General features: G+C 36.7%; 1 protein-coding gene across 4 annotated transcripts in view; it reads left to right on the top strand.

Annotated features, from left to right (window-relative positions):
• LSM14A (LSM14A mRNA processing body assembly factor) overlaps positions 1-25095 on the top strand; it is a 49066-nt gene extending 23971 nt beyond the window's left edge. The window contains exons 3-11 of one of the 4 annotated variants that reach the window (XM_047078291.1): positions 2449-2578; positions 7687-7809; positions 13323-13499; positions 13784-13849; positions 16292-16474; positions 16579-16750; positions 18121-18352; positions 24018-24076; positions 25014-25095. In XM_047078291.1, the coding sequence (XP_046934247.1) occupies positions 2449-2578; positions 7687-7809; positions 13323-13499; positions 13784-13849; positions 16292-16474; positions 16579-16750; positions 18121-18352; positions 24018-24041 (1107 nt within the window). In that variant the 3' untranslated portion in view covers positions 24042-24076; positions 25014-25095. The remainder of the gene's footprint in view (positions 1-2448; positions 2579-7686; positions 7810-13322; positions 13500-13783; positions 13850-16291; positions 16475-16578; positions 16751-18120; positions 18353-24017; positions 24077-25013) is intronic. The other 3 variants (XM_047078293.1, XM_047078290.1, XM_047078292.1) reach the window with 3 other exon arrangements.
• Positions 25096-25299: the final 204 nt, after the last annotated feature.

Below are 25299 nucleotides of genomic sequence, written 5' to 3'. Positions count from 1 at the left end.
AGCCACAATTTGGACAGACCAAGCAGTCTGGCTCTGGAATCCAGAATCCATGCCACTCACTATATTATTCACATTTGGTTCATATTATAAACCAGGGTGGTAATGGCTACTCTTAGGTTAAGATAATTAAGTTCAGTGAAAAAAAGTGATAAATCACATCGGTACTTTATATATGTATATTACATAATATGCATGCAGTGTTATATAATAAGATCGCACAAAAACATAAAAGGATTTTATGTATACTTCTAAAAAGGTATGAAAAAAGAAGACCCTAAGTATTCTCAGTAAAATAAATAAAAAAATTTGTAATTTATTAGAAATAGATGTAACATATCTAAGAGATTGTAAATTATGAATTAAAAAGGTTGTTCCTTTCAGTACTTGTTTCCATATTAATTGGAAGTGTATAGAAACTGCCTGAATTTAGTTATAACAGCAGAGGAAGCAGATTTCATATAGGAATATTTTCATTTTAGGGCATAGCTGATTAAAAGTTTATGACCCCCTAGGTTTTTCTCCTGGACCCATTTTCTTCTCAGCCTTTTTTCTTGTCAGAATTTTTGGTCATTTGCACTAAAATATGCTTGTTGACTTTTTTTAAGGTTATACTTTTAGATTTTTAAAAATTAACTTCCCCTTTTTAATGCTGTACGTGATAAAATCTTAGTTTTTTCCACAAAACAGATTCTTAGAATAAATATTATCTTGCATAAGGTTTGTCTTACTTCCAGCTATTAAAAGAAAATACCTGATAAACTCTTCTGAAGAAAATAGTAAGTGGTATATAAAATTAAAATGGAAAAAAAAGAGGGGTGCCTGTCTTGCTCAGTGGATGGGGTGTATGATCTCAGGGTTGTAGGTTCAAGCCCCGCATTGGGTATAGAAATTAGTTAAAAAAAAAAAAAAAAGGAAAAAAGAGAAGGTACCTTTTAACATTTATTTAGTATTTATTTTTCCTGAATATAGCTTTAAAACAATTTTTTTTTATTTTAGAGAGAAAGCACATGCAAGCATGGGGGAGAGAGAGAGAGAATCTCTCTCCGGTTTTTTTTGTTTGTTTGTTTTTGTTTTTGTTTTGAGAGAATGTTAAGCAGGCTCCATCGTGAAGCCTGACACAGGGCTCAGTCCCATGACCCTGGGATATGACCTGAGCCTAAATCAAAAGTCGGATGTTCAATTGACCAAGCTACTAGGCACCCCTGAATATAAGCTTTTTAATAAGAAATAGTTAAATTTATTCTTGTAATATACATAAACTGGAGAAATTCTCTACTCTCATCTCCCCTTCCACCCCCCGCTCCTTTTTAAGTCTTAACTTTTGAGGAAGTAGTCTGAAGGAATCCTGAGAAAATCCTTAAAAGAAATTTTTTTTTTCTTTTAAGTAGGCTCCACTCCCAGTGCAGGGCTTGAACTCATGACCCTGAGATTGAGTTACAAACTCTATTGACTAAGCCAGCCAGACACCCCAAAAATGTGATTTTTTTTTTAATGGAGGGAGAAGAGACACATTTTAATAGAGCTAGCCCTCACCAAATAGTGGTGTTAGCTGATTGTCTTTTGTATATATAGCTTCTGATAATTCTCCAGGGAAATAGTTACTTAAGTAATCAGCTTTATGGAATAAGAAGAACCAAAAGAACAGAAGTTAAACTGGTGTTGAATTTCTTCCAGCCACCATAAATTTTCACTTTTGATCTTTTGATTGAAATATTCAGTAGTATTTAGTGAGTATCTGCCATGTTCCTCATAGTAGCAGTAAACACACAAAGTCCTGCCATCAGTGAGCTTATATTCTTTTGGTCATTATTAGTACACTTCATATTTGTATTATGAGATATTTTATATATTAAGATAAATTAGTGTATAGCATGCATACTTACATATTATAATTATTTTAGGTTTAGTAAGTTAAAGTTTTTAGAAAATGACCTTTAACGTAATGATAAATATATTTAAAAATGTAAATGGTCTTATGTGAGATAGTTTGTTTCTTCATCTCTTTCCTGTAAATTTAATAGTGCATCTCGAATGATTGAAAATACGAGCAAAATCAAAAGTGAGTTGTCTTATTTTTGTCAGCACCAGACTAAAACACAGTATAACCAAATTTAATTTTTCCCATATTTTTTTCTTCAAGCAGAGTTACTTATTCAAGTAACTTTTCTTTCCTAAATCTGCTATAAAACTCTTAACTCAAAGTAGGAGTTTATTGCAGAAAAAAATTATTTATAAATCACATCCAGTGTAATTGGCACATTATCTGCAAATATTGAAATCAGAAGGGTATTAAACTGTTTTGATATTAAATGCATGTTGTAAGTTGTTATAATTGGTTTTGTATCTAATAATTATAATTAAAGTTTTCTTAAAAGTGTAAATACTCAAATTTTTTCATTCTATACATGTTGTGTAGAGCCTGGAAAAATAACCCCGGTCTTTCTTCAGTCTTCACTAGGCTCATCTACTTCTTCATTCCAGTCAGTGGGTTCCTATGGACCTTTTGGCAGGATGTCGACATACAGTCAGTTCAGTCCAAGTTCATTAGTGGGGCAGCAGTTTGGTGCTGTTGGTGTTGGTATGTTGTGCTTTTGCTTTTTCTTTCTTCCTTTCTTTCTTCCTTTCTCTTTCTTTTCTTTCTTTCTTTCTTTCTTTCTTTCTTTCTTTCTTTCTTTCTTTCTTTCTTTCTTTTAATTTAGCTGCCTTTACCACAAATTTGCAGACATGTTGTTTGTTGTTCTTTCTGTAACCTATTATTTTAAAGGCTTTATTTAATGCCCTTGATGACTGACTAGTGGTTCTATGAAGGTCATCGCCCAGAATAGTAACATTTGTTTTTAAACCTACATATATCCAAGTACCAATTTTCATTGAATGTTATTTTAAATTTATATAAGCTATATCCGTTTAAAATAAGCATTTTTTTTCTGGGGTGCCTGGCTCAGTCAGAAGAATATGTGACTCTTGATCTCAGGGTTGTATGTTCGAGCCCCACGTTGGATGTGGAGATTACTAAAATTAAATAAATAAACTTTAAAAAATAAAAATAATAGTAAAATAACCATTTATTCCCAGCAGGTTGGGTTTTCAGAAAGGGATTAGAGATAATGCTGTAATTATTAGGGAATGATGATGCCAGTAAGGAGTATTTATATTATGCAGAATGTGAAAAGATACTCATATATAGCATGTTTCGAGGGTGTGGTGCTTTGTTTATTGTAACAATGTTTTAGAAACATTAACACTGTAAGGAGAAAGCTAGATATAATAAGATCAGCTCAGTGTTGTTTTGTTTTTATAGCTGTTTAGCTCTACACCTTTACTGAAATTCCCACAGTAAGGAATAACTTTTTAAATCTCAAATTCTAGCCCTTAATCTTTGTTCGTTCAATTGAAATAACCATTTATCAGTTTACCTTGTTTCTCTGAATCACAAATCCAGTTTCAGATATATCTTAAAACTCATCAGTATGTTAACAGGTTTTATTAAAATTAATTTCTTTTTATAAATATACTTTTTTATATAGTTGTAATTTCAAGTATGTTGAATGTTTGGCTCTCACAAAATCAAAAAGGATGGGAAAAAATAAATCCTAAAGTTGAATGGATACAACTGGTATCCACAACTGGTGCTAAGTGTATATCAAATTGATAATATAACCACAGAGAAAAAAAAATTCAAGTAACTTTTACACTTGTAGTAGGGATATATTGTAAGAATAAATAGCAATGTAAAAAAACCTTGACTTAGGGTTTGTAATTGGTAGTGGTATTGATGTTAATTTTTAAACTATTTTGTATGTATTACAGGATAGGGCAAATGACTAGTATATTAATATTGTTGGCAAATGCTGTTCTTTCCATGGAGAAGGGAGATAGAAATATAGGGATGATGCAGAACCCTGTGGTGTTGAATATGAATTGGAAGTATGAATGTGAACTTATTTTTTTAAAACTGGTTATTTCTTGATTCTGTTCATAGAAAGGGCCTAGAAGCAATGATGCCCAGTGGCAGAGAATATGTGTAGACTAGTGAGTTTCAAGATACACCTGAAATTGGTTTCTAAATACTGTTCCCCACTAAAAGGAACTGGAACCCTTGAAAAAAGATGGGGAAACTGCTCTTTTTTCTTTTTAAGTTTGTTTGTTTGTTTGTTTGTTTAAGTAATCTCTACACCCAGCATGAGGCTTGAATAATGACCCCAAGATCAAGAGTTGCATACTCTTCCAACTGAGCCAGCTAGGCACCCCAACAGTAAATAAAATAAAAGTTCTTTATTTTATTTACTTATTTTTTTTTTTACCAAAAAATGCTAGCTAATAAATAGAAGGAATGGTAGATGTAGAAAATCATCATTTTTGTAATCTCCAGTATACTAATTAGCAAGGATTATTAGTGGATGCTAAAATCATTGGGTGAACAGTGCTGGGCAGAATATTAAAATGGTCCTAAAGTATCATCTCGGAGTTAACTTATTAATTACAGAGGGAAGACATCGTGCCTTTGTAAGGGAGAGATCTGATGCTCACCATTTTAATCAAGTCATACAGTTTGGCATTGCCATAGTTAACTAATTAAATGTCTCCTTATGTGATGATATAGGAAGGAGGTAAATCAAGATTTACTCTGTTAGCTATAACTGTTAGAATCCTATTCTGAGGTTTTAAATAAGGGACGGTTGCAAATTAGCCTTTTGAGATTCCTTTGATTAAATTGAATAGTTGGCTAACACAGATTTTTTTTTTAATTTTTTTTTTTAACGTTTATTTATTTTTGAGACAGAGAGAGACAGAGCATGAATGGGGGAGGGGCAGAGAGAGAGGGAGGCACAGAGTCGGAAGCAGGCTCCAGGCTCTGAGCCATCAGCCCAGAGCCCGACGTGGGGCTCGAACTCGCGGACCGCGAGATTGTGACCCGAGCTGAAGTCGGACACTTAACCGACTGAGCCACCCAGGTGCCCCAACACAGATTTTTATTGTACTTACCTCCTACATTACTGTGATGTTTGTATGATTTAATATGTATAAAGCATTTGAATAGGGTCTAGCACATGGTGTTACATAGTAAATACTGCTTCTACCATTCTTCAGAGCCTGGTCTTCTAACCAAGAAATATTTTGTGGTGGTGAAATATCTCTTCCTTATAAATCCTTTTGTCTAGTTTTAATATTACTGGGAGTTGCAAGTTCAGTGTTCTTTGGGTGTCACAAAGGTAGAGGATGTTTGTATTTTCTATGTCAGTTGAGTAATTTTTGCAGATTATTTTTGATTTTTTGATTTCTGTATTTGTAGGAAAATTTATGGAGTGGCTAGAGAGCTATAATAATATTTAGAAGTTGTTAAATGAGGAAGAGGAAAATTGTAGCATTGATTAAGGTGGCAGGCATTTTTTGGAAAAAGAATTAACTCAGATATGGTTTGTGTTGGCACCAACGAAGCCATTTTAATCTAAACCTCTTGTTTTCATTTTCAATTCCTAGTGCAATTGACCCTCGAACAATATGGGTTTGAACTGCATAAGTCCGCTTAAACGTGGGTTTTTTCCTGATAAATACAGTACTAAATGTATTTTTTCTACCATGTGATTTTGTTAATAACATTTTCTTTTCTCCAGCTTATTGTCAGAATATAGTACAGTATTCTGACTTAAAAAGGAAGGTTAGGGATGCCTAGGTGGTTCAGTCAGTTAATTATTGGACTATTGATTTCAGCCTAGGTCTTGATCTCAGGGTCATGAGTTCAAGCCTCATGTTAGGCTCCGCACTGGGCATGAAGCCTACTTTAAAAAAAAAAAAAGGTTTAAATAAATCAGGAAAACACTATTGCTATTTTGGGGAAAATTTTTCCTTTTTAATTTTTATATATTATAGTCTTTACAGTTTTATTTGGAATTTATATCATGAAGAATTAATATCCATAACATCTATAGGGCTTCCAGAAATGAGGACCTACAACCCTACAGAAAAAGAGGCAGGTGTTAGGAACTACTTTGCCTTTTTCAAAAAGGAATACGAATGTCCCCTAAACATGGAAAAATGCTTAAATTTTGCTTATAATAGATACAAAAATTAAATCTGCACTGAGGCATCGTTTCTCACTATCAATTTGGCAAAAACCCAAAAGTTTGAGTATATATATACTATCTTTATAAGATAGTGGGGAAACAGATACATTGAAAGGGGTGATGCACCAGACAGAATTAAAGCACTCTTTTTTTTAAACTGATGCTAAAGTAATTCTTATGTGCAAAGATTTTCAGTCTTTATTCACTTTAATGAGTGGATCCTTAGGAAAAAATAATGATCCCACGATAAAGGAAGCAGCAGAACAGCCATGGCAAGCTAAGTCTCACAGTACCTTTGTGGAGAGGATGGAGGGGTACTGGCTGAAGAGACAGACAAATGGATACATTTTAGCTGGTTAAGTAGTCAAACCATATTAGACAATGATTCTCTTATGTCTCCAGTGTTTCGTACAGATTAATTTTTAATCACTGAGTTTGATGAACATTAGAAGGCATGCTTATGAACTTTATAGTGAGCATAAAGCCAGGAGGCTATTTCATACATTGGGACTGACAGGCTAAGTAAGGATTGTTAAGGATCCACTTCAGTAAAGTGAAAGGAATTAAACATTCCAGTTAAAAAGCAGAGAGCATCAAAATGAATTTTTAAAAAAAAGCAAGATCCAACTATATGATGTCTATAAGAAATACCCTGAAAGAGGTAAAAGAATAAGAAACAGCATGATGTACCATACAAACACTAATAACAAAACTGTGTTAGACAAATTAATATCAGACAGATGGGGGCACTACCAGAAGAGAACATAGCATGTGAAAAGTAAATGATCCACAAGTGCTGTAGAAACTTAAAGATTGACATAACCTTGTATAGCAAAGAATTTGGGTTCTTTCTAGGGATTTGTTATTCACATCCCAAAAGCAGAACCTTTTGTGGTTGCTTTAGGCAGAATGCAGCCCCTCAGTGCCATCCTGGGGGAAAGCATTAAAATCAGGAGCCAACTGGCTGTTGCCTTAGAAATGCTGGACAAGCTCTTCATAGACCTGACTGCCCGTTTGGCTATTTGTGCAGATACTTGGTGTTAAAGTAATTAAATCTTAATATTGGTGTAGAATGTGCCTTTTCCTGCTACTTCTCTGTCTGACATGGGTCCTTGCTGTCCCATACATGTAACTGCCTAGGACAGTGCTGCTGTTACAAAAATTGTTTGGGGGCGCCTGTGTGGCTTGAGTTGGTTGAGTGTCCCACTCTTGGTTTCAGCTCATGTCATGATCTCGTGGTTTGTGAGTTCAAGTCCTGTGTCAGGCTCTGCACTGGCAATGGGGAGCCTACCTGAGATTCTCTCTCCTTCTCTCTGTCCCTCCCCTGCTCACACTCTCTCTCTTAAAATAAAACTTTAAAAATAAAAATAAAAATTGTTTGCATCCAAGGATGCTGGAGTATGTATGTGTTGGCTTGCTTTTTTCATATAGTGTGAAAGATTTCTCAAATTATTGTTGATGCACTTCCATTAATTTTTCATGATTATTAATTTGCACAAGTGTTCCAAAAGGGGAAGGGTGGCAACAGTTATCATCATTAAAATGGAATATTGCCTTATATAATTGAAAAGTTTAAATTAATACATTTTTTTTTTTTTGTCATTAAAAAAATCTCTTAAAGCTGGAAGCTCTTTGACATCCTTTGGAACAGAAACATCAAACAGTGGTACCCTATCCCAAAGTAGTGCAGTTGGTTCTGCCTTTACACAGGATACAAGATCTCTAAAAACACAGTTATCTCAAGGTAAGCTGGGGTTTTTTTTCTTCATATGTTTCCATTCCTAACATCTATAGTGGTTTTTGTCTTTCTCTGAATGTAAGAGCTTTTGCAGCTTGCAAATCACATGTGTAATTTGTTTTTTTTTTTTTTTTTAATTTTTCTCCTGCTTGCTCTTGCAATAGGTGTATTATTGAATGGCATCCACCATTTATACTCTACAATTCTTAGATCATAAAACTGTGAACCAGTGAACACTCTCTAAATTTGACACTTTTTTTTGCAAGGCAATTATATAACTTGTATATAATACTTAAATATATCAAATTAGTCCCAGACTCACCATTGAAGATGAACTATTCTTAATGAATTTGAAATAGCAGCTAAGGGAAGCCTGCGTTGCCTCAGTCAGTTGAACATATGACTTTGGCTCAGGTCATGATCTCGCAGTTCGTGAGTTCGAGCCCTGTGTCGGGCTCTCTGCTGTCATTACAGAGCCTGCTTAGGATCCTCTGTCCCCCTCTCTCTCTTTACCCCTTCCCCGCCTGCACTCTCTCAAAAATAATAAACATTAACAACAACAAAAAGAAATACCTTAAAAAAAAAAAAAAGGCAAGCTTTGCTTTATGCTGTTGGGTCTTTCTTAGCATCCTCACAGGATCTAAAGCAGTGGTTCTCAGTGTAGACCACACACAACCAAATCATCTGGAGTGCTTTTTTTTTTTTTTTTTAAATAAATTTATTTATTTTTGAGAGACCTAGTGAGACAGCACGAGTAGGGGAGGGGCAGAGAGAAGGGGAAACACAGAATCTAAAGCAGGCTCCAAGCTTTGAGCTGTCAGCACAGATCCTGATGTGGGGCTTGAACCCATATATCGCGAGATCATGACCTGAGCTGAAGTCGGACACCTAATGGACAACGACAGAGCCACCCAGGCACCCCTGGAGTGCTTCTTGAAGATGTAGATGCTAAGGGACGCCTGGGTGGCCCCCTGCTGGGCTCTGCACTGATAGCATGAAGCCTGCTTGAGATTCTCTGTCTCTCTCTCATACCCCTCCTCTGCCCACATTTGCATGCACTCGCTCGCTCGCTCTCTCTCTAAATAAATAAATTTTAAAAACTTAAAAAAATGTAGATCCTGAAAAAAAAAGAGAAAGAAAAGAATAACTTTAAAAAGTATATGTAGATCCTGAAAACTGCTGTATTAGACTCCTTGGAGTTTGGGGATGTGCATTCTAATTAGCTTCTTAAAAGATCTTTTAATTTTTTTTTTAATCTGTTTTTCTTTTTTTTTAATCTTTATCTTTTTTTTTATTTTGCTTTTTATTTTTTTTAATTTACATCCAAATTAGCATATAGTGCAACAGTGATTTCAGGAGTAGATTCCTTAGTGCCCCTTACCCATTTAGCCCATCCCCCCTCCCACAACCCTTCCAGTAACCCTCAGTTTGTTCTCCATATTTATGAGTCTCTTCTGTTTTGTCCCCCTCCCTGTTTTTTATATTATTTTTGTTTCCCTTCCCTTATGTTCATCTGTTTTGTCTCTTAAAGTCCTCATATGAGTGAAGTCATGATTTTTGTCTTTCTCTGACTAATTTCACTTAGCATAATACCCTTCAGTTCCATCCACGTAGTTGCAAATGGCAAGATTTCCTTCTTTTTGATTGCCGAGCAATACTCCATTGTATATATATACCACATCTTCTTTATCCATTCATCCATCGATGGACCTTTGGGCTCTTTCCATACTTTGTCTATTGTTGATAGTGCTGCTATAAACATGGGGGTGCACGTGTCCCTTCGAAACAGCACACCTGTATCCTGTGGATAAATGCCTAGTAGTGCAATTGCTGGGTCATAGGGTAGTTCTATTTTTAGTTTTTTGAGGAACCTCCATACTGTTTTCCAGACTGGCTGCACCAGCTTGCATTCCCATTTAATCTGTTTTGCCACCAGCCAGTCTTATAATCTTTGGTGGTCCCAAGATTCTGTTTCTATTTTTATCTGTAGCTAAAATGGTTGTTTTTAAGAATTCTTTCTTAGAGGGGCGCCTGGGTGGCGCAGTCGGTTAAGCGTCCGACTTCAGCCAGGTCACGATCTCGCGGTCCGTGAGTTTGAGCCCCGCGTCAGGCTCTGGGCTGATGGCTCAGAGCCTGGAGCCTGTTTCCGATTCTGTGTCTCCCTCTCTCTCTGCCCCTCCCCGGTTCATCTCTCTGTCCCAAAAATAAATAAACGTTGGAAAAAAAAAAAAAAAAAAAGAATTCTTTCTTAGATAAAATACTTCATGTTTTTAAGCATTAGTTTTCTAAACTATAAAATGAGACTTTAGGGGGCACGTGGCTGGCTCAGTCAGTAGAAGATGCAACTCTTGATCTCTGGATTGTGAATTCAAGCCCCCCATGGGGTGTAGACATTAATTACTTAAAAATAAAATCTTTTAAAAAATTTAAAATGGGCACCTGCGTGGCTCAGACCATTAAGCATCTGGCTCTTGATTTCAACTCATATCATGATCTCAGTTTGTGGATTTGATCCCCACTTCAGGCTCCCACAGTGACAGTGCAGAGCCTGTTTGGGATTCTTTCTCTCTCTCTCTCTCTCTCTCTCTCCCTCTCTCTCTCTCTCTCTGTGTGTCTCTCCCCCATTCACTCTTTCTCTGTCAGAAATAAAGTTTAAAAAAAATTAAAATGGACTTCCTTGGTAACTAACATTTATCATGAGAATTACATTTCTTAAAACGTGTGCAGTGCCTTTAGCATAGTGCCTAACACATAGTGTGCTTAGTTGTTAAATATCTTAATAGCGAACATTAACCTTAATATTGAAGCATTTATTAAAATCATAAATAAGGAAGCCTGTTACCACTGCTACTCAGCATTGTTCTGGAAGCTTTAGCCAAATCAGGAACACATGAAAAAGAAATAAGCATAAATGATTAGAATTAGTATTATTTGACAGTGCTGTGACTTTGTACTTGGAATTGAGAATTCACTGAAAAACCTAGAACTAATAAAGGACTAAATTCGAGGTCAGCTGTAAAGTCAGACATGTGAAAAACCAACAGTGGTCCTAAAACCTACCCACTGATTATGTAATGGAGATAAAAGGTGTTCACAATAATGAGAAATAAAAATTATATATAAAATACATAATAAATATGGCCAATTTGTGTAGAAAATATAAAATGTACATATAATTGAAGAAACAGATCTTGTTCCTAGATAGAAAGATGTAGTATTAGAAAGACTTTATGTCTCATATAATTAAATTTATGATACTTCTAATAAATCTAAATAAAATAGTAGGAGAACTTAATAAAACATACACAGTCTTAAAAATAAACATGGAAGTATAATTAGACATATTTTTAGAATAAAAGTAATGACATGGGCTTACCTAATTGATAATAGTACACCTAAAATAAAGCAATGCAGGAATAAAAGTCAGAAATAGTTCCAAATATTGGGGCACCTGGGTGGCTCAGGCAGTTGGACATCCGACTTCGGCTCAGGTCATGATCTTATGGTTCATGGGTTCGAGCCCTGTGTCGGGCTCTGTGCTGACAGTTCAGAGCCTAGAGCCTGCTTCAGATTCTGTGTCTCCCGCTCTCTCTGTCCCTCCCCCACTCATGCTCTGTCTCTCTTCCTCAAAAAAAAAAAAAAAAAAAAAAAAAGGAATTAACATTTAAAAAAAAAAAGATACTGTTCTAAATATAAATACGTGATTAATATATGATAAAGATATTTTTTAATTAGTAGAGGAAAACTGGCTGTCCAGTAAGTGATGTTGGGAGAGACAACTGCCTGATCATTTGGGAGAAATAAATCTAGATTCTTTCTTGCATGCTTAGAAAATAAATTTTAAATAGATTAATGTATTTTAAGATTTTTTTCAAGTACATATTTATTAGAAGAGAGGGATGTATTTCTATAAAGCAGTGATGGAGAAAGCCTGGGATTCTGCATTATTAAGTTTCATCAGTTAAAACTTCTGAATTTTACAAAATTAAAATACCAAGAATATTCTTTGAACTGATAAGAATGTGACGCTAGGTGAAGGGGTGTGTTTTTACTATGCTAAAACCACCTTCTGATTTTATTCCTAATGGTATGTCCAGCATTACGTGTCTTTCCCTCCGATAACGAAATTGCTGTGACTAGAAGACTAGACTTGATTGCTTTGATTGCCCCATCACTTGTAGTTCTGTAACACTTGGGAGTCACAGGATTTTTTTCTCAAAAGCCTTGATGAGACAAGTCTTGTATATTTATAAGATTATTTAATTTAGTATTGTAAAATTAAACAATAGGCTTTTCAAAAAAACCTTAGCACTTGTTTTGTAAATAAAGCCCTTTGTAAGGTGGTAAGTGATTATAGAATGTTTTCTCACAGGCCAAAACTTACACAGACTGCCATGGTTTCCCATTATAATCAGTGGGAACATTGTACTGTTCCTCTTAATGGTAAACTTTGGCATTAATGGCTGGAAATGGTGATACACATTTATGAATGCATACTTTAGATAACCATAAACTTGGGAAGTGTTACTAATAAACGGTCCCTGAAGCATCTGGTACACAGTAACCAGTGCATTGTCAGCACTCACCGCAGTTTACCAGTGGTTGGAGCCTATGCAGATATGCACAGGTGGGTAGTAACATGTGCAGCATACTTGGAATTTTTTTTTTTTTTACATGAAATGAGCATAATTTCCTTAGAACATTTTGGTGCAATATCATGGGATATGAGGGCACCTGGAGCAGAGATTTATAGAAAACATTATAGGGACAAAAAGCATGATGGGAGCATCTGATGTTACAGTCTTCTGTTCATACTGTGACCAGACTCTGACCTCATAAAAGGAAAAATGGAAGTTGTAAGTATAAAACCCATATTAAACAAAAACTTCCAAGAGATGTTTCAAATGGCCAGAAATGAATACAGCTGCTGTGTAATTATCTGAAGGTTGTATCTGTTGCTGGCCTGAGTATTGATGTATAATTTACCTAAGGTATTAGAGGACTTCACCTAATTTTCTAATCCTTTACTTCTTTTATAATGGATTGTAATGGAGATATAAAACCTTAGGTTACAGCCTTTGGAAATAATGGCTGAGGTGTCAGTATAATCTTGTGGCTGTCATTACTGGGGAAAGCCTGCATCTGACTGCCTACAACATGATCTTTGATAGTATTCTTCAGAAATCTTGCCCAGGCAGTACTTTTTTAAAAACTTACTTAAATCTTATTCCACCAGTTAAAATACAAATAAAGTTCCAAAGGTTGGTTGGTTGGTCGGTCGTTGGGTGGTTTTGTTTTTTTGTTTTGTTTTGCTTTTTCAATGTTTCTTTACTAGCCTAGTGACCAGCCCACTAAAGATAACCAGGTTTAAACTCTGGTCTAATAAGTAGGTGAATTCAAATTTGTGCTAAAGATTTAAATTGGTAGAAATAAAACTGTAGACATTTTTGTTGAGGGTCTAGATTATTTTGAAATCCCCAGAGGATAGGGTAGTTTCTTATCTTTTGGTTACGTTTTAGGTCGTTCAAGCCCTCAGTTAGACCCTTTGAGAAAAAGCCCAACCATGGAACAAGCAGTACAGACCGCCTCGGCCCACTTACCTGCTCCAGCACCTGTTGGGAGGAGGAGCCCTGTATCAACCAGGCCTTTACCATCTACCAGCCAAAAAGCAATAGAGAATCAAGAGCACAGGCGAGGTAGAACTTTAGCTATTTACTATTCATTAATTGACTGATCCACATTTTCCATTCACCTTATTTTTCATTAAAAAGATTTACTTTATACAAATGATCCTAGAAGGTTTAAACTGAACTTGATAGATGTTCAGTCTTTCAAATTTGACTCAAAGTAGTGATGGTGGTGGGGGTATAGATTTTTTGCTTTTTGTTTTGGGTTTCTTTGTTTTTCCCATTTTTGAACTTTACAGAAGTGTTTGATTTTGTGTACTGAGCTGATTTGTGACTTTGTATATCTTTTGTAGCTGAAGTACACAAAGTTTCAAGACCAGAAAATGAGCAACTCAGAAATGATAGCAAGAGACAAATCGGTAAGTTACTTTATTCTGAAATCCATATTCTGTGCTGCTCAGTTAGAAGGAACATTTGATGCATAATTACTTTTAAAAAATGAAAGCCTGAGTTGGTGACTATGAAGGAGTAGCACTGGGGAGTTTTATTGGGGAAACAAAACATTTCTTAATCTTGATTAGGGCACTAGTTGTGCAGATGTATGAATGTAGCAGAATGTTATAGAATTATAAAGATACACCAAAAAGTGAGTATGCACAAAAAACTGTTGAAATCGGAGTGAGATTGGTTGTATAATTATATTGTGCCAGGGTCAGTTTCCTGGTTTTTGTAAAGTAAAATAGTTAAATAAGATTTTACCATTAGATGGGAGACTAGGTAATGAGCATATAGGACTGCTCTGTACTATATTTTCAATTTTTTTGTGTCTAATTGTTTTAAATTACAAGTTTTTTTTTTTTAATGACCATTATACTTCTGGAATAAACTCTACTGGATGGTAGGCAGTTGTCTTAAAGTATATTGACTTTATCTGTCAGTAAGATTTGTATACTTACATTGTTGTATGGTTTCCTCATTTGTACTTTTGTATTCTTTTTTTACATTTTTGTGTCAGTTTCACATTAGTATTATAAAATTATTTTCAATGTTTTCTATGCTGTTAGGAGTAAAATTATCTGTACGTTGAAGGTTTGGGGCTTTCTTAATATAATTATTTAAGCCCTGAGCTTTTTTTCTATAATTGTTGAAGAACTTTAATTTTCTTTCATGATTTTTGACTTCATATGATTGTACTCTTCTGTTTTGTAATCTATAACATTTATCCCCAGATTCATTCATTTTATTAATACTTTCAAGTATATCATTAGAAGATAAAGTATTATTTTAAATGTCCAAATTAAAAAATAAAAGGCAAGTTTTAGCTACCTTGTTTAGGTAATAAGAAGAAAGTGATTTTTCACTTCAGAAAACGTATACTGTATTTCTCTTGTACATTGCTGTATGTATTTTTGTATGTGCTATGTGCCATAGAATACAGAAGTTTTGGTTTGATTTACTACATTTCACTTTTTTTTTATCTTGAGAGAGAGAGAACTTCTCTCTCAAAATAAGATAAATGCCACAGTGCAACTTCGGGTCAGGTCATAAATTCATAGTTTGTGAGTTTGAGACCTGCGTCGGGCTCTGGGCTCTGCACTGACAGTGCAGGGTCTGCTTGGGATTCTTGCTCTGTCCCTCCCCCACTCATGTGTTCTCTCTCTCAAAAATAAATAAATAAATCTAAATAAAAGAAAAAAAGATAATTGCCATACTACCATCATTTAAAAATCATATAAAGTAATAAAAGGACCTTTTACTGCCCTTAAATTCATCCCTCAAAGGTTCATTAACAGAACAGTGAATATTCTTTCAGATTGTTTTTCTTATGGTTTTACAAACAGACTACACTTAAACTTTTTTTAACACGGAAAGATTGTGCTATACTTACTTCCTGGCTTGTGGCCAAAGTGTTTTTAATAGTGAAGTTGAATGTTTTAAACATCCTGCTTATCTAGATCTAAGTGTCTGGATATGCCGCTGTGGCTTTTTGTGTTTTGTTTTCTCAAACATGGGCAATTTGCCAAACTTCAGCAAACACTGATCACAAACCTATTACTGTGCAGCCACTTTCTGATCTTTGTCAGTATTAAACATTTCACATAATTATAATCATTGAATTCATACTGCTTTGTGTTGTTTCTGTTAACTCACATCAATTACTGCTCCATATTCCTCTTTTATTTTTTCTTAACTTTTCCTCTTGTGTTGTATATTTGGGTTCTCAACTTTTCACTGTCATTTATGCTACTTTGGTATTTCATTATCATATCTCATAAATCCTGTTATCATAATAGAGAAAGAATAGGTGCTAGAAGACTTGAATAATATGAAGACATTTAGAGGGAGAAAAGAAAGGTGAAAGAGGAAGTGGTTGGAGTGGTTGAGACCTGGTGCTTCTTTCGTGATCTGTGATGTGGAAAGAATACCTCCTACCTTGCAATTTGTGTTTATTAGTGTTCATTTATTTTTCTCATTCTAAATGTTGATTCTTATGATCCTTTCATAGAAGACTTCCTAAATTTCGAGAATTCATTATACGTTTGGCACATTGTAGGAATTAAAACTATAAGCAGAGCAAAGCCCCTCCCTCAAAGAGTATTAGAGTAATTTGGTACAGGAGCCTCCAAAATTGTTTGGTTGTACACTCTGTAAATAACATATATGAGTGTGGACCCCATAAAAATAAATTTCATGTGCGTGGTTCTCAGCCTACTATATATTAAGTGTTAGTGAAACTCCTTTTTTTTATATATAAAAACTACAAGTACGGTGAAGTGTATAGAGACTTGTAAGCATTTTTGTTGTTGACTACAATAATAGTTTCTGTCCTAAACCAGCTTATTCTTTCTTTATTGACCTAGTTCCAGGTGCTCCTTCAGCTCCAAGAAGAGGACGTGGGGGTCATCGAGGTGGCAGGGGACGATTTGGTATCCGACGAGATGGTCCAATGAAGTTTGAGAAAGACTTTGACTTTGAAAGTGCGAATGCACAATTTAACAAGGAGGAAATTGACAGAGAGTTTCATAATAAACTTAAATTGAAAGGTGAGTTTTCGTTTTTCTATTCAGAAAATGTTCTGATTTGACTTGTGAATCATGGATGTTTAATAGAAGTCTTGACTTTCTGGTATGTGCTTGTTTTTCATTAGAAGATAAACTTGAGAAGCAGGAAAAGCCTGTAAATGGTGAAGATAAAGGAGACTCAGGAGTTGATACCCAAAACAGTGAAGGAAATGCAGATGAAGAAGATCCACTTGGACCTAATTGCTACTATGATAAAACCAAATCCTTCTTTGATAATATTTCTTGTGATGATAATAGGTACAGTCTTTTAAGCTGCTCTTATATTCTTAGTTTGAAATATGAAATGATTTCTTAGAAATTCACAAACTTTAATGAATACTTAAAAATATCTAATGACTATAATTTTTTAATGTTTTATTTTGCTAGAAGAAAATAATCCATACTAAAATTTTCAGTGATACTACTCCTTGTGAAGAAGAAATAACCATATACTTTTGTTTAGGGATGCATTCACATTTGAAAATTGGTAATTAAACCAAAAGCTAACATCTGACATCTAAGTAAGACCTTTTATTTTACTCCTCTTCAGTGTGGTTCAAATGAAGCCAGGGCCAAAAGCACTAATGTTACTTTGAAGTTTGTTGATACAGTAAAACTTTGTCATATCACGGCAAATGTGGATCCAGAAAATTGTCAGGTTAATTGAAAGATCCAGCATCTCGAGTTCCAGAGTTTCTGCTACCCAAGCCACATTTTCATTCTCCTGACTATAGTTTGGTGCCACCTGGTGGCAGTTGTCTACTTCAGTGTAAACACGGATGGAGATGTTGTGATCAAAGTCCTGCGATTGTCTGGGCTGGAGCAATTTACTACAGCAGCAGTAGCAATTTAATTTTTTTTGTTGTTTATTTATTTTGAGAGTGAGACAGAGAGCGAGCATGAGCAGAGGAGGGACGGAGAGAGGGAGAGAGAATCCCAAGCAGGTTCCACACTGTCGGAGCAGAGCCTGATGCAGGGCTCGATCCCACGAACCATGAGATCATGACCTGAGCTGACGCCAAGAGTTGGACACTTAACTGACTGAGCCACCCAGGCACCCCTGCATCAGTAGCAATTTAAACACTTGCTTCAGACACCAGGTCCGGGGACTGGGCCAGGAGCATACTAGGAACTTGGGGACTTAGCTTCCTTCTTCCAGCTTCCTGAGACAGAGTCCCCTTTCCTGGCTTTGCCCTCTCTTACATTGGGCCAAAGGGAGAATGGAGTCAGTTGCCAATCCTGTATTTGAATTCCCATTATATTGGGGGCTATTACCATGTTTGTTTTATATACTGTATTTGGAAAAAACTAATACTGGTCATATTTGCACATGAAATTTAAGAGAATATCATGAGGACATTTTGCCATGGATGGCTTGTGATGACTTAGATAAGGTGCTTGGTTTTTTATTTTTTATTTTTTTAATGTTTATTTTTGAGAGTGCACGGGGGAGGGGCAGAGAGAGGAGACAGAATCCCAAGCAGGCTCCACACTGTCAGCGCAGATAAGGTGCTTATTTTTATTTGATCTTTAGGAATTACTTATCCGTAATTTGGGAATTAGTGTCACATAGTTTTGCCGGAAAATGTTCTTACGACCTGATACAGTAGAGTTTATTCTTATAACAGAGAACGGAGACCAACCTGGGCTGAGGAAAGAAGATTAAATGCTGAAACATTTGGAATCCCACTTCGTCCAAACCGTGGCCGTGGCGGTTACAGAGGCAGAGGAGGTCTTGGTTTCCGTGGTGGCCGAGGGCGTGGTGGTGGCAGAGGTGGTACCTTCACTACCCCTCGAGGATTTCGTGGTGGATTCAGAGGAGGTCGTGGAGGCAGGGAGTTTGCAGATTTTGAATACAGAGTAAGTATTGTCTGCTTTGGGGTTGGCAGGCAGTTTTATGAAATTTGGAATGTTTTTACTTTATATTGGGTGAATATTTTTAAGACATTGTATAACTTCCATTTTGACTCTTCAGTGGGGGATGAGGTTGTTTATATAATTATAAGGAGCAGTAATTTCTTGGCTAATGAGTCCAAGTTTTTTTTAACTGTTTCCATTTGGAGGAAGCAAAAGATAGAAATGAGATTGGGGTGGAGGGGTCTTTTTTATTATAGAACCATGGTTTTAGATTTCATGGATAGTAAAATTTCCCCCCAAAATAAAAAATGTATTAGAGATAGGCTTAGGATTTTTTTTTTTTTTTTTTTGGAGGCATGGGGGGATTGCTAAAGAAATTATACCAAAAAAAGACTGTATAATGTCACCTTTATTTCATATTATGGAGTGTGCTTTAACACCAAAAGAGTCTAGGAAGCACATACTCCAGAGTGGAAAGCATTCATAGCAGCCAACATTTATATAGAATTTTGCATGTTCTAGGCATTGTTCTAAATGTTTTTTGTGTATTAGCTCGCTTAAACCTCACATGAACTCTGTAAGATAGTACTATTCTTACCGCCATTTTACAGATGAAGAAATAGGTATTGAGATAGTAAATACCTTGTCCAAGGTCAGCTAGTAAGCGATGCTTCAGGGTCTCAAGCCTTGTAAGTTTGTTTCTGAGTCAGTACCCTTAATTTAGTTTTGTGGAAAATTCAACTATGTTTTCCCTGGTTTTCTTATTTTACCTTGGTCTTGAAAATACTGTGATATGTTGGTATTTGCAAACTGCTGCTAGAAAACTATATAGCTCTGTATAGTATTGTTTATATATATAATTAATTTATTTAAAGGAGTCTGTCAATTAAGTCAGTGTCACTTCCTAGTTTATTGATTTTTAGGTTTAGTAGAGAGGAACTTTATATAATCACAGAAGGGATCAAAATCACCTTATAAAGAGATCTAAGAGTTGCACAGGGCAGCTGGAAACAAAAAGACCTACTGGCAGGAGTTTCACTGTCCATTATTTGAACTGGACATTGTTGAGATCCTTCTTGAAGGATCAGTGTTCGTGGCTTTTGGGTCTGGTCTGTTAACTTTGACACCTCTGATACTGTATCATCCAGCCAAGACTGCTGAAAATTAGCCTCAGTTCATTAGCTCAGGCTATCCAGCACTGGTGACCTGGTGCAGCTACAGGACTTGTAACTTGGAAAGTTGCCGTTCTGGCTGGGGAGACTGTGTCTTAGGAGTTATAGAATGCCTTTTGCTTGTCACTATTAAGGTTCTTGCCAGTGACCTTTTGCTTATAGAGGTCAGTAGCCTTTTCACAAATATTTGCCCTGAACTCCTCTGCAATATTTGACACTGACAACCACTGACCCAACTTAGAAACTTTCTTCCTAGTTTTTTTTTTAAATACTGTTATTTGGGGTCTTTTTGTTTTGTTTTTTTCTTTTTAAAAAATAACACATATTCCAGGGCACCTGGCTGGTCAGTCAGTGGAGTATGAGTCTTGACCTCGGGGTTGTGAATTTAAGCCCTACATTGAGTGTAGATACTACTTTTTTCTTTTTGTTTTAATCTTGAAAAACAATTTTTTTTTTTTTTTTTTGCTTTTCAATATCTTACTCAGAAAAGATTATAAGCATTGAGGCAAGTTTTCATTTTAAAATGGAATACAGGGGCGCCTGGGTGGCGCAGTCGGTTAAGCGTCCGACTTCAGCCAGGTCACGATCTCGCGGTCCGTGAGTTCGAGCCCCGCGTCGGGCTCTGGGCTGATGGCTCGGAGCCTGGAGCCTGTTTCCGATTCTGTGTCTCCCTCTCTCTCTGCCCGTCCCCCGTTCATGCTCTGTCTCTCTCTGTCCCAAAAATAAATAAAAACGTTGAAAAAAAAAATATTAAAAAAAAAAATGGAATACAATGTAAAAAAAATTTTTTTTAATGTTTATTTTTTGAGAAAGAGACAGAGAGAGAGACAGAGCATGAGCAGGGGAGGGGCAGAGAGAAGGAGACACAGAATCTGAAGCAGGCTCCAGGCTCTGATCTGGCAGCACACAGCCTGACGTGGAGCTCGAACTCACGAACCGGGAGATCATGACCTGAGCTGAAGTCAGACGCTTAACCGACTGAGCCACCCAGGCATCCCAAGTGTAGCTATTACTTAAAAATAAAATATTATTTAATAATATCTTTAGAAAATAATAATAACATGTGTTCCTCACCACAGCCAGGCACTTCATGATCTGACTGCTTCTTCAGGTCGTAAGTCTTATACTGGCTCTGGTCTTTTTTGCCAGTGGGACTCACCTTTTCTTTATTCACTCTGCTGCAGATATGTGGACCTTCTTGCTCTTGTTCAGTGCCAAACTTACAACTATCTCAGGACCTTTTCACCCATTCCTTCTGCCCGGAATGTTCAGTTTGCTCCTTGTAAGCATTTGTGCTCATGCTTGGGCTCCTGCTTCCTCTCCCTTCTTTCTTTTTCCTCTCCCTTCCCCTTTCTTTCCTCCTCTCCTTTGTGAACGTGTTGATTCATCGCTTTTAATTGGTTTTTCACCTAGGACCTTCTGTGCTTCTACCTGCATTTCTCTGTCTTTATGTGCTTTATATCCTGTGACCAACTTAAACTTAACCTTCCTCAAATGACCTTATCATCTTCTAGCCTTTCCATCGTCTCCGCACAGCCTCCTCCCAGTGTCTGCATTGGCTAATGGTGTGTCACTCTTTTCATCTCCCAGGCAGTATAGTATAGCCCATGTCCGCATTACCACATTCATTCCTGTGAGATGTCCCTGCCAGCTACCATAACAACTCACTGATTGGTCTTCAGACATTCAGTCTCTTCTTTACCTCACTTCAGGCATGTCAGTTACCTGTTGAAGAACCTATGACACCTTCTTGTTGAAGACCACATTGAGTCAGCTTGGTTTGAGAAAAAGTACATTTAAATTAAACTTGGATCCCAATGAGGATTTTAGTGATTATTGCTAGTGTGACCTCAATTGAGTCGTCAAACCTTTCAGGCCCTCAGTTTTCACATTGTGGAAAGAGAGTTAACACAGTTTTATCTCCTATACACCTTCTAAAGATCATTAAAGTTTCAGAGTTGGAAAACATTTGAGAGGTCTGAGCTCTTGGCCAAGCCATGAGTCCTGAAGTATCCCTGTTAAGGAGCTGGCAGCTTACTTTTTCTAAGAGCATCCATCCTACCTCAGGAATGGTCTTAATTGTTACAATTTTACAATGTGAGTGAAGATTTTTTTTCCCCTGTATCCTCACCCTATTAGTTTAACTCTACCCTTGTAAAAGTACAGAATATACATAATTGTCTTAATAATTTGGCAGATATTTGAAAAAAGAGCTGTCATGTTGTCTGTAAGATTGAACTATTATTTCCCTTTATCTGAACAGTCATCCATAAACTGTTGATTAACTGCTGGGTGCACAGTACATACATTTATGAATACAAACATTTTTTGAAGCTCTGTCTCACTCTTTGGTCACTTTGAGCCTTCAGTTAAATCCCCTGTCACATTGCAGAATTAGAATGCACTGTAGAAGTTATCTGCATGAGTCTTTATCCACATTAGTGTATCCTTGACAAATAGTCCAGCCTCTGCTTGAGTGTTTCTTTTTTTTTTTTTTTTTAATTTTTTTTTTTTTCAACATTTATTTATTTTTGGGACAGAGAGAGACAGAGCATGAACGGGGGAGGGGCAGAGACAGAGGGAGACACAGAATCGGAAACAGGTTCCAGGCTCTGAGCCATCAGCCCAGAGCCCGACGCGGGGCTCGAACTCACAGACCGTGAGATCGTGACCTGGCTGAAGTCAGATGCTTAACCGACTGCGCCACCCAGGCGCCCCTCTGCTTGAGTGTTTCAAGGGGTGATAGATTGACCGGACCCTAGGTATTGCCCTGATGACAAGAAGGTTCAAATGTGACCTTGTACTGCCTGCTCTTCGTACTCTGTGAGGATCCTGCTAATGTATCCAGCCCCATTTCTCATTACCCTTTAAGCTGTCTGGTTCAAGCAGTTTGACTCGTGGTCATCACTTGTATACACTGTCCTTGATTCCAACACTGACCTCATTCCTTGACCAAATACATTGAATTCATATATGCCATGCACTAGCCTGAATGTTAGTGTAAGCAAAACAGATGCAGTCCTAGCCTTCTTGTGTTTTAGTCCAATGTAGAGATAGACACAGCTGAAAGTCATGGGGTCCCTTTCACACCCTTCACAGTCTTGTCCAAGGTATGCTCTGTCTTCGGAAACTTCTCTTCCTTCCTCCACAGATTTCTTCCTTTTCTGACCTCTTGTGGTATCTGCTTTCATTGGCACACATTTTAACACTCATTTTCCATATTTCATGTGTTTTGTTCTGCATCGCCAGCTAGATGGGAGTCTCTTGGCAATTAGTGAATATGTATTTTACTTTCATTTCCACCAATGGACATGGAACCATAGTGGGCTTGAAGTAAATGCTCAGCATGCTGATTAGGAATACACTGTTTCAGCCTTCAGTAAGGCAGAAGATCCATCAGTGTGGCTAGCCCTTGATTGCCCATTCCAAAGTTGCATGACCCTTATGTCTGCCACTAGAGCAGTGACCTTCTCTGCATTCTATGCCTTCTAAATCATATCACCTGGCAGAAATAGTGATCACTATTACATAAAGGAGATTTACTTTCAAGGATTAAACTTGTTTCTAAAACAACATCTAATACTTCTCATAAATGGATGTCAGTGGCATTTGCAGCAGCCTTTATGTAATGGGTTGGCTTTGTTCTTTGTGCTCTATTGGCATGAATCATTAGTTTTGAGGTGTACATAAGCAAGTGGTTGTTTAATGAAAACATGGGCAAAGCAGAATTGTAGATTTTTAGAACTCCTTTAAAGTATCAGCTGAACTGTAGGCTCTCTCTCACCCTACCCCCAATAGATAGTTAGGAAACCAAGGACCCAGAGAGGTTAACTCTTTTTTTTTTTTTTTTTTATGTTTTTAATGTTTATTTTTGAGAGACAGAGGACAAGTTGGAGAGGGGCAGAGAGAGAGGGAGACACAGAATCTGAAGCTGGCTCCAGGCTCCGAGCTGTCAGCACAGAGCCCGACACGGAGCTCGAACTCACAAACTGTAAGATTATGACCTGAGCTGAAGTCAGTCGCTTAACGGACTGAGCCACCCAGGCGCCTCAAGGTTAACTCTCTTGATATGGATACAAGCTAATAAAGCCAAAACTTCCTCTCGTTGACTTCTAGCCCAGTTTTCCTCAAGGATAATGTTAGAAACATAAACTTGTGCTGAGCTTGGTCCTTTGATGCTTTGTGGGGGTGGAGGGCAAGGAGATCAGGTTGGGTGTAATAAGAGTATAGTCTGCTCTTATTTTATATGCTGCTTCTAAAATGGTTAAGCCACCATGGCAGGTAAGACAGATTACTTTCCGTTTGAGTCTGTTTTTTTAGATAGGGTCCAGAGACAAAGAGGTAACCAAAATGACTCAGCATGGTACTCTCTCTCCCTTCCCCCCTTTTATTTTCTCCCCTCCCTCCCTCTATTTCTCTGTATCCCCCTCCTCTTCCCTTCTCTCTCTCTCTCTCTCTCTCTCTCTTTTGCTTTCTTTTTTTTTTTTACCTTTCAGAAAACCACAGCTTTTGGACCCTAAAATAGGTCTGGATTGATCGTACAGCTTTCTGAAAGGTAAAAAAAAAAAAACTGGGGGCGTGTGAAGGTTGGCTTTGGTGGGGGACAGTGGGGTGGGATTATCTTCAGTTTATTTCTTTCTGTACCAGTTTACACCATGCCATATGTATTCCAGTTTAATGACGTTGTACAAATGGTTTGGTGCCCATATACACAGATAAAGTTAAATCTTTAACATAGGAAATAGTGTATTTCTAACAGGATGAAAATCAGCAGTTAAAATCAGGTATGTGGTAACAACTAGTCCTGAGGAAAACAGACCCCTGGCTCTGATGTTATATACAAGACTTTAGATTAGGATTCGTCTCACTAGGAAGCTAGAGACTCTCTGACATTTTTGTTTTTTCCATGGTTACTTTTTAAAAATTACCCTGTCAGCTTGCTGATTTGCAGAACTTATTTGAAATTTAAAAGTTATCGTTTTAAAATGAATTTCTAAATCATTGCTTTCTCCTTGCATGAAACTTTGGAGAGAAATGTTATTTTACTGTCTGGATATTTTATTGCTTAGTAAGGACATCAGAGACTTAGGGATTTTATTAATCTTTTTCCAGAGTATGTTGTCAGTTATATTCGATGACCTTGGCTAACTGTGTTGAAAGTTTAAGTTCTATCATTGTGTTTAAAAATAATTAGGATGCAAACAAAGATAGTAAGGTATGCCTATATCTTAGGGGGCCTTCTTGCTGGAACCAGCCCACACCATGACTGCTTTAACCTCCACTAACTGGAAAATGCAGTTAACAAATAATGAGCTACTGCTGGGTGTGTGGAAGTTATAAAATGTTTTCTGGAAATTAGTGAAAAGATTTATACATGAAAGGAAAAGGAGGGTATATTTAAAAGTAATGGGAAATATACTTAAGTAAATTAGAAAGAAATACTAATAAACCAATCATGTGAAACATGAGCTAATTTTTTTTTTCCTTTTTAGAAAGACAACAAAGTTGCTGCATAGTCTACAGACAAGTCTTTGAAAGTAGGTGAATTTCTAGCTCTTCATGGTCCTGAGAATTGGTTCCGGTCTTTGAGAAGAAGGAAGAGGTGAATCCGCTGTATATTTGTCACCAGCACTGGGTGTTTGTTTGTGTGTTTTTTTCTGCTTAATTTCAAAGATCCAATGCAGTTACTTTGGGGGGGAGGGAGGGGGCGGGAAGGCTCATCTTAAAAAATGAGCATTAAATATATTTGGAATAGCAGAAGGTTAAGTAATTTCTTAT

The sequence above is a fragment of the Lynx rufus genome, unplaced genomic scaffold (assembly GCF_022079265.1).
Source record: "Lynx rufus isolate CCGP_SWC_20201006 ecotype Redwood Valley unplaced genomic scaffold, mLynRuf1.p SCAF_16, whole genome shotgun sequence".
Taxonomy (NCBI): domain Eukaryota; kingdom Metazoa; phylum Chordata; class Mammalia; order Carnivora; family Felidae; genus Lynx; species Lynx rufus.
The sequence above is the reverse complement of the archived record's forward strand: the minus strand, read 5'-3'. Positions and strand labels throughout refer to the sequence as shown.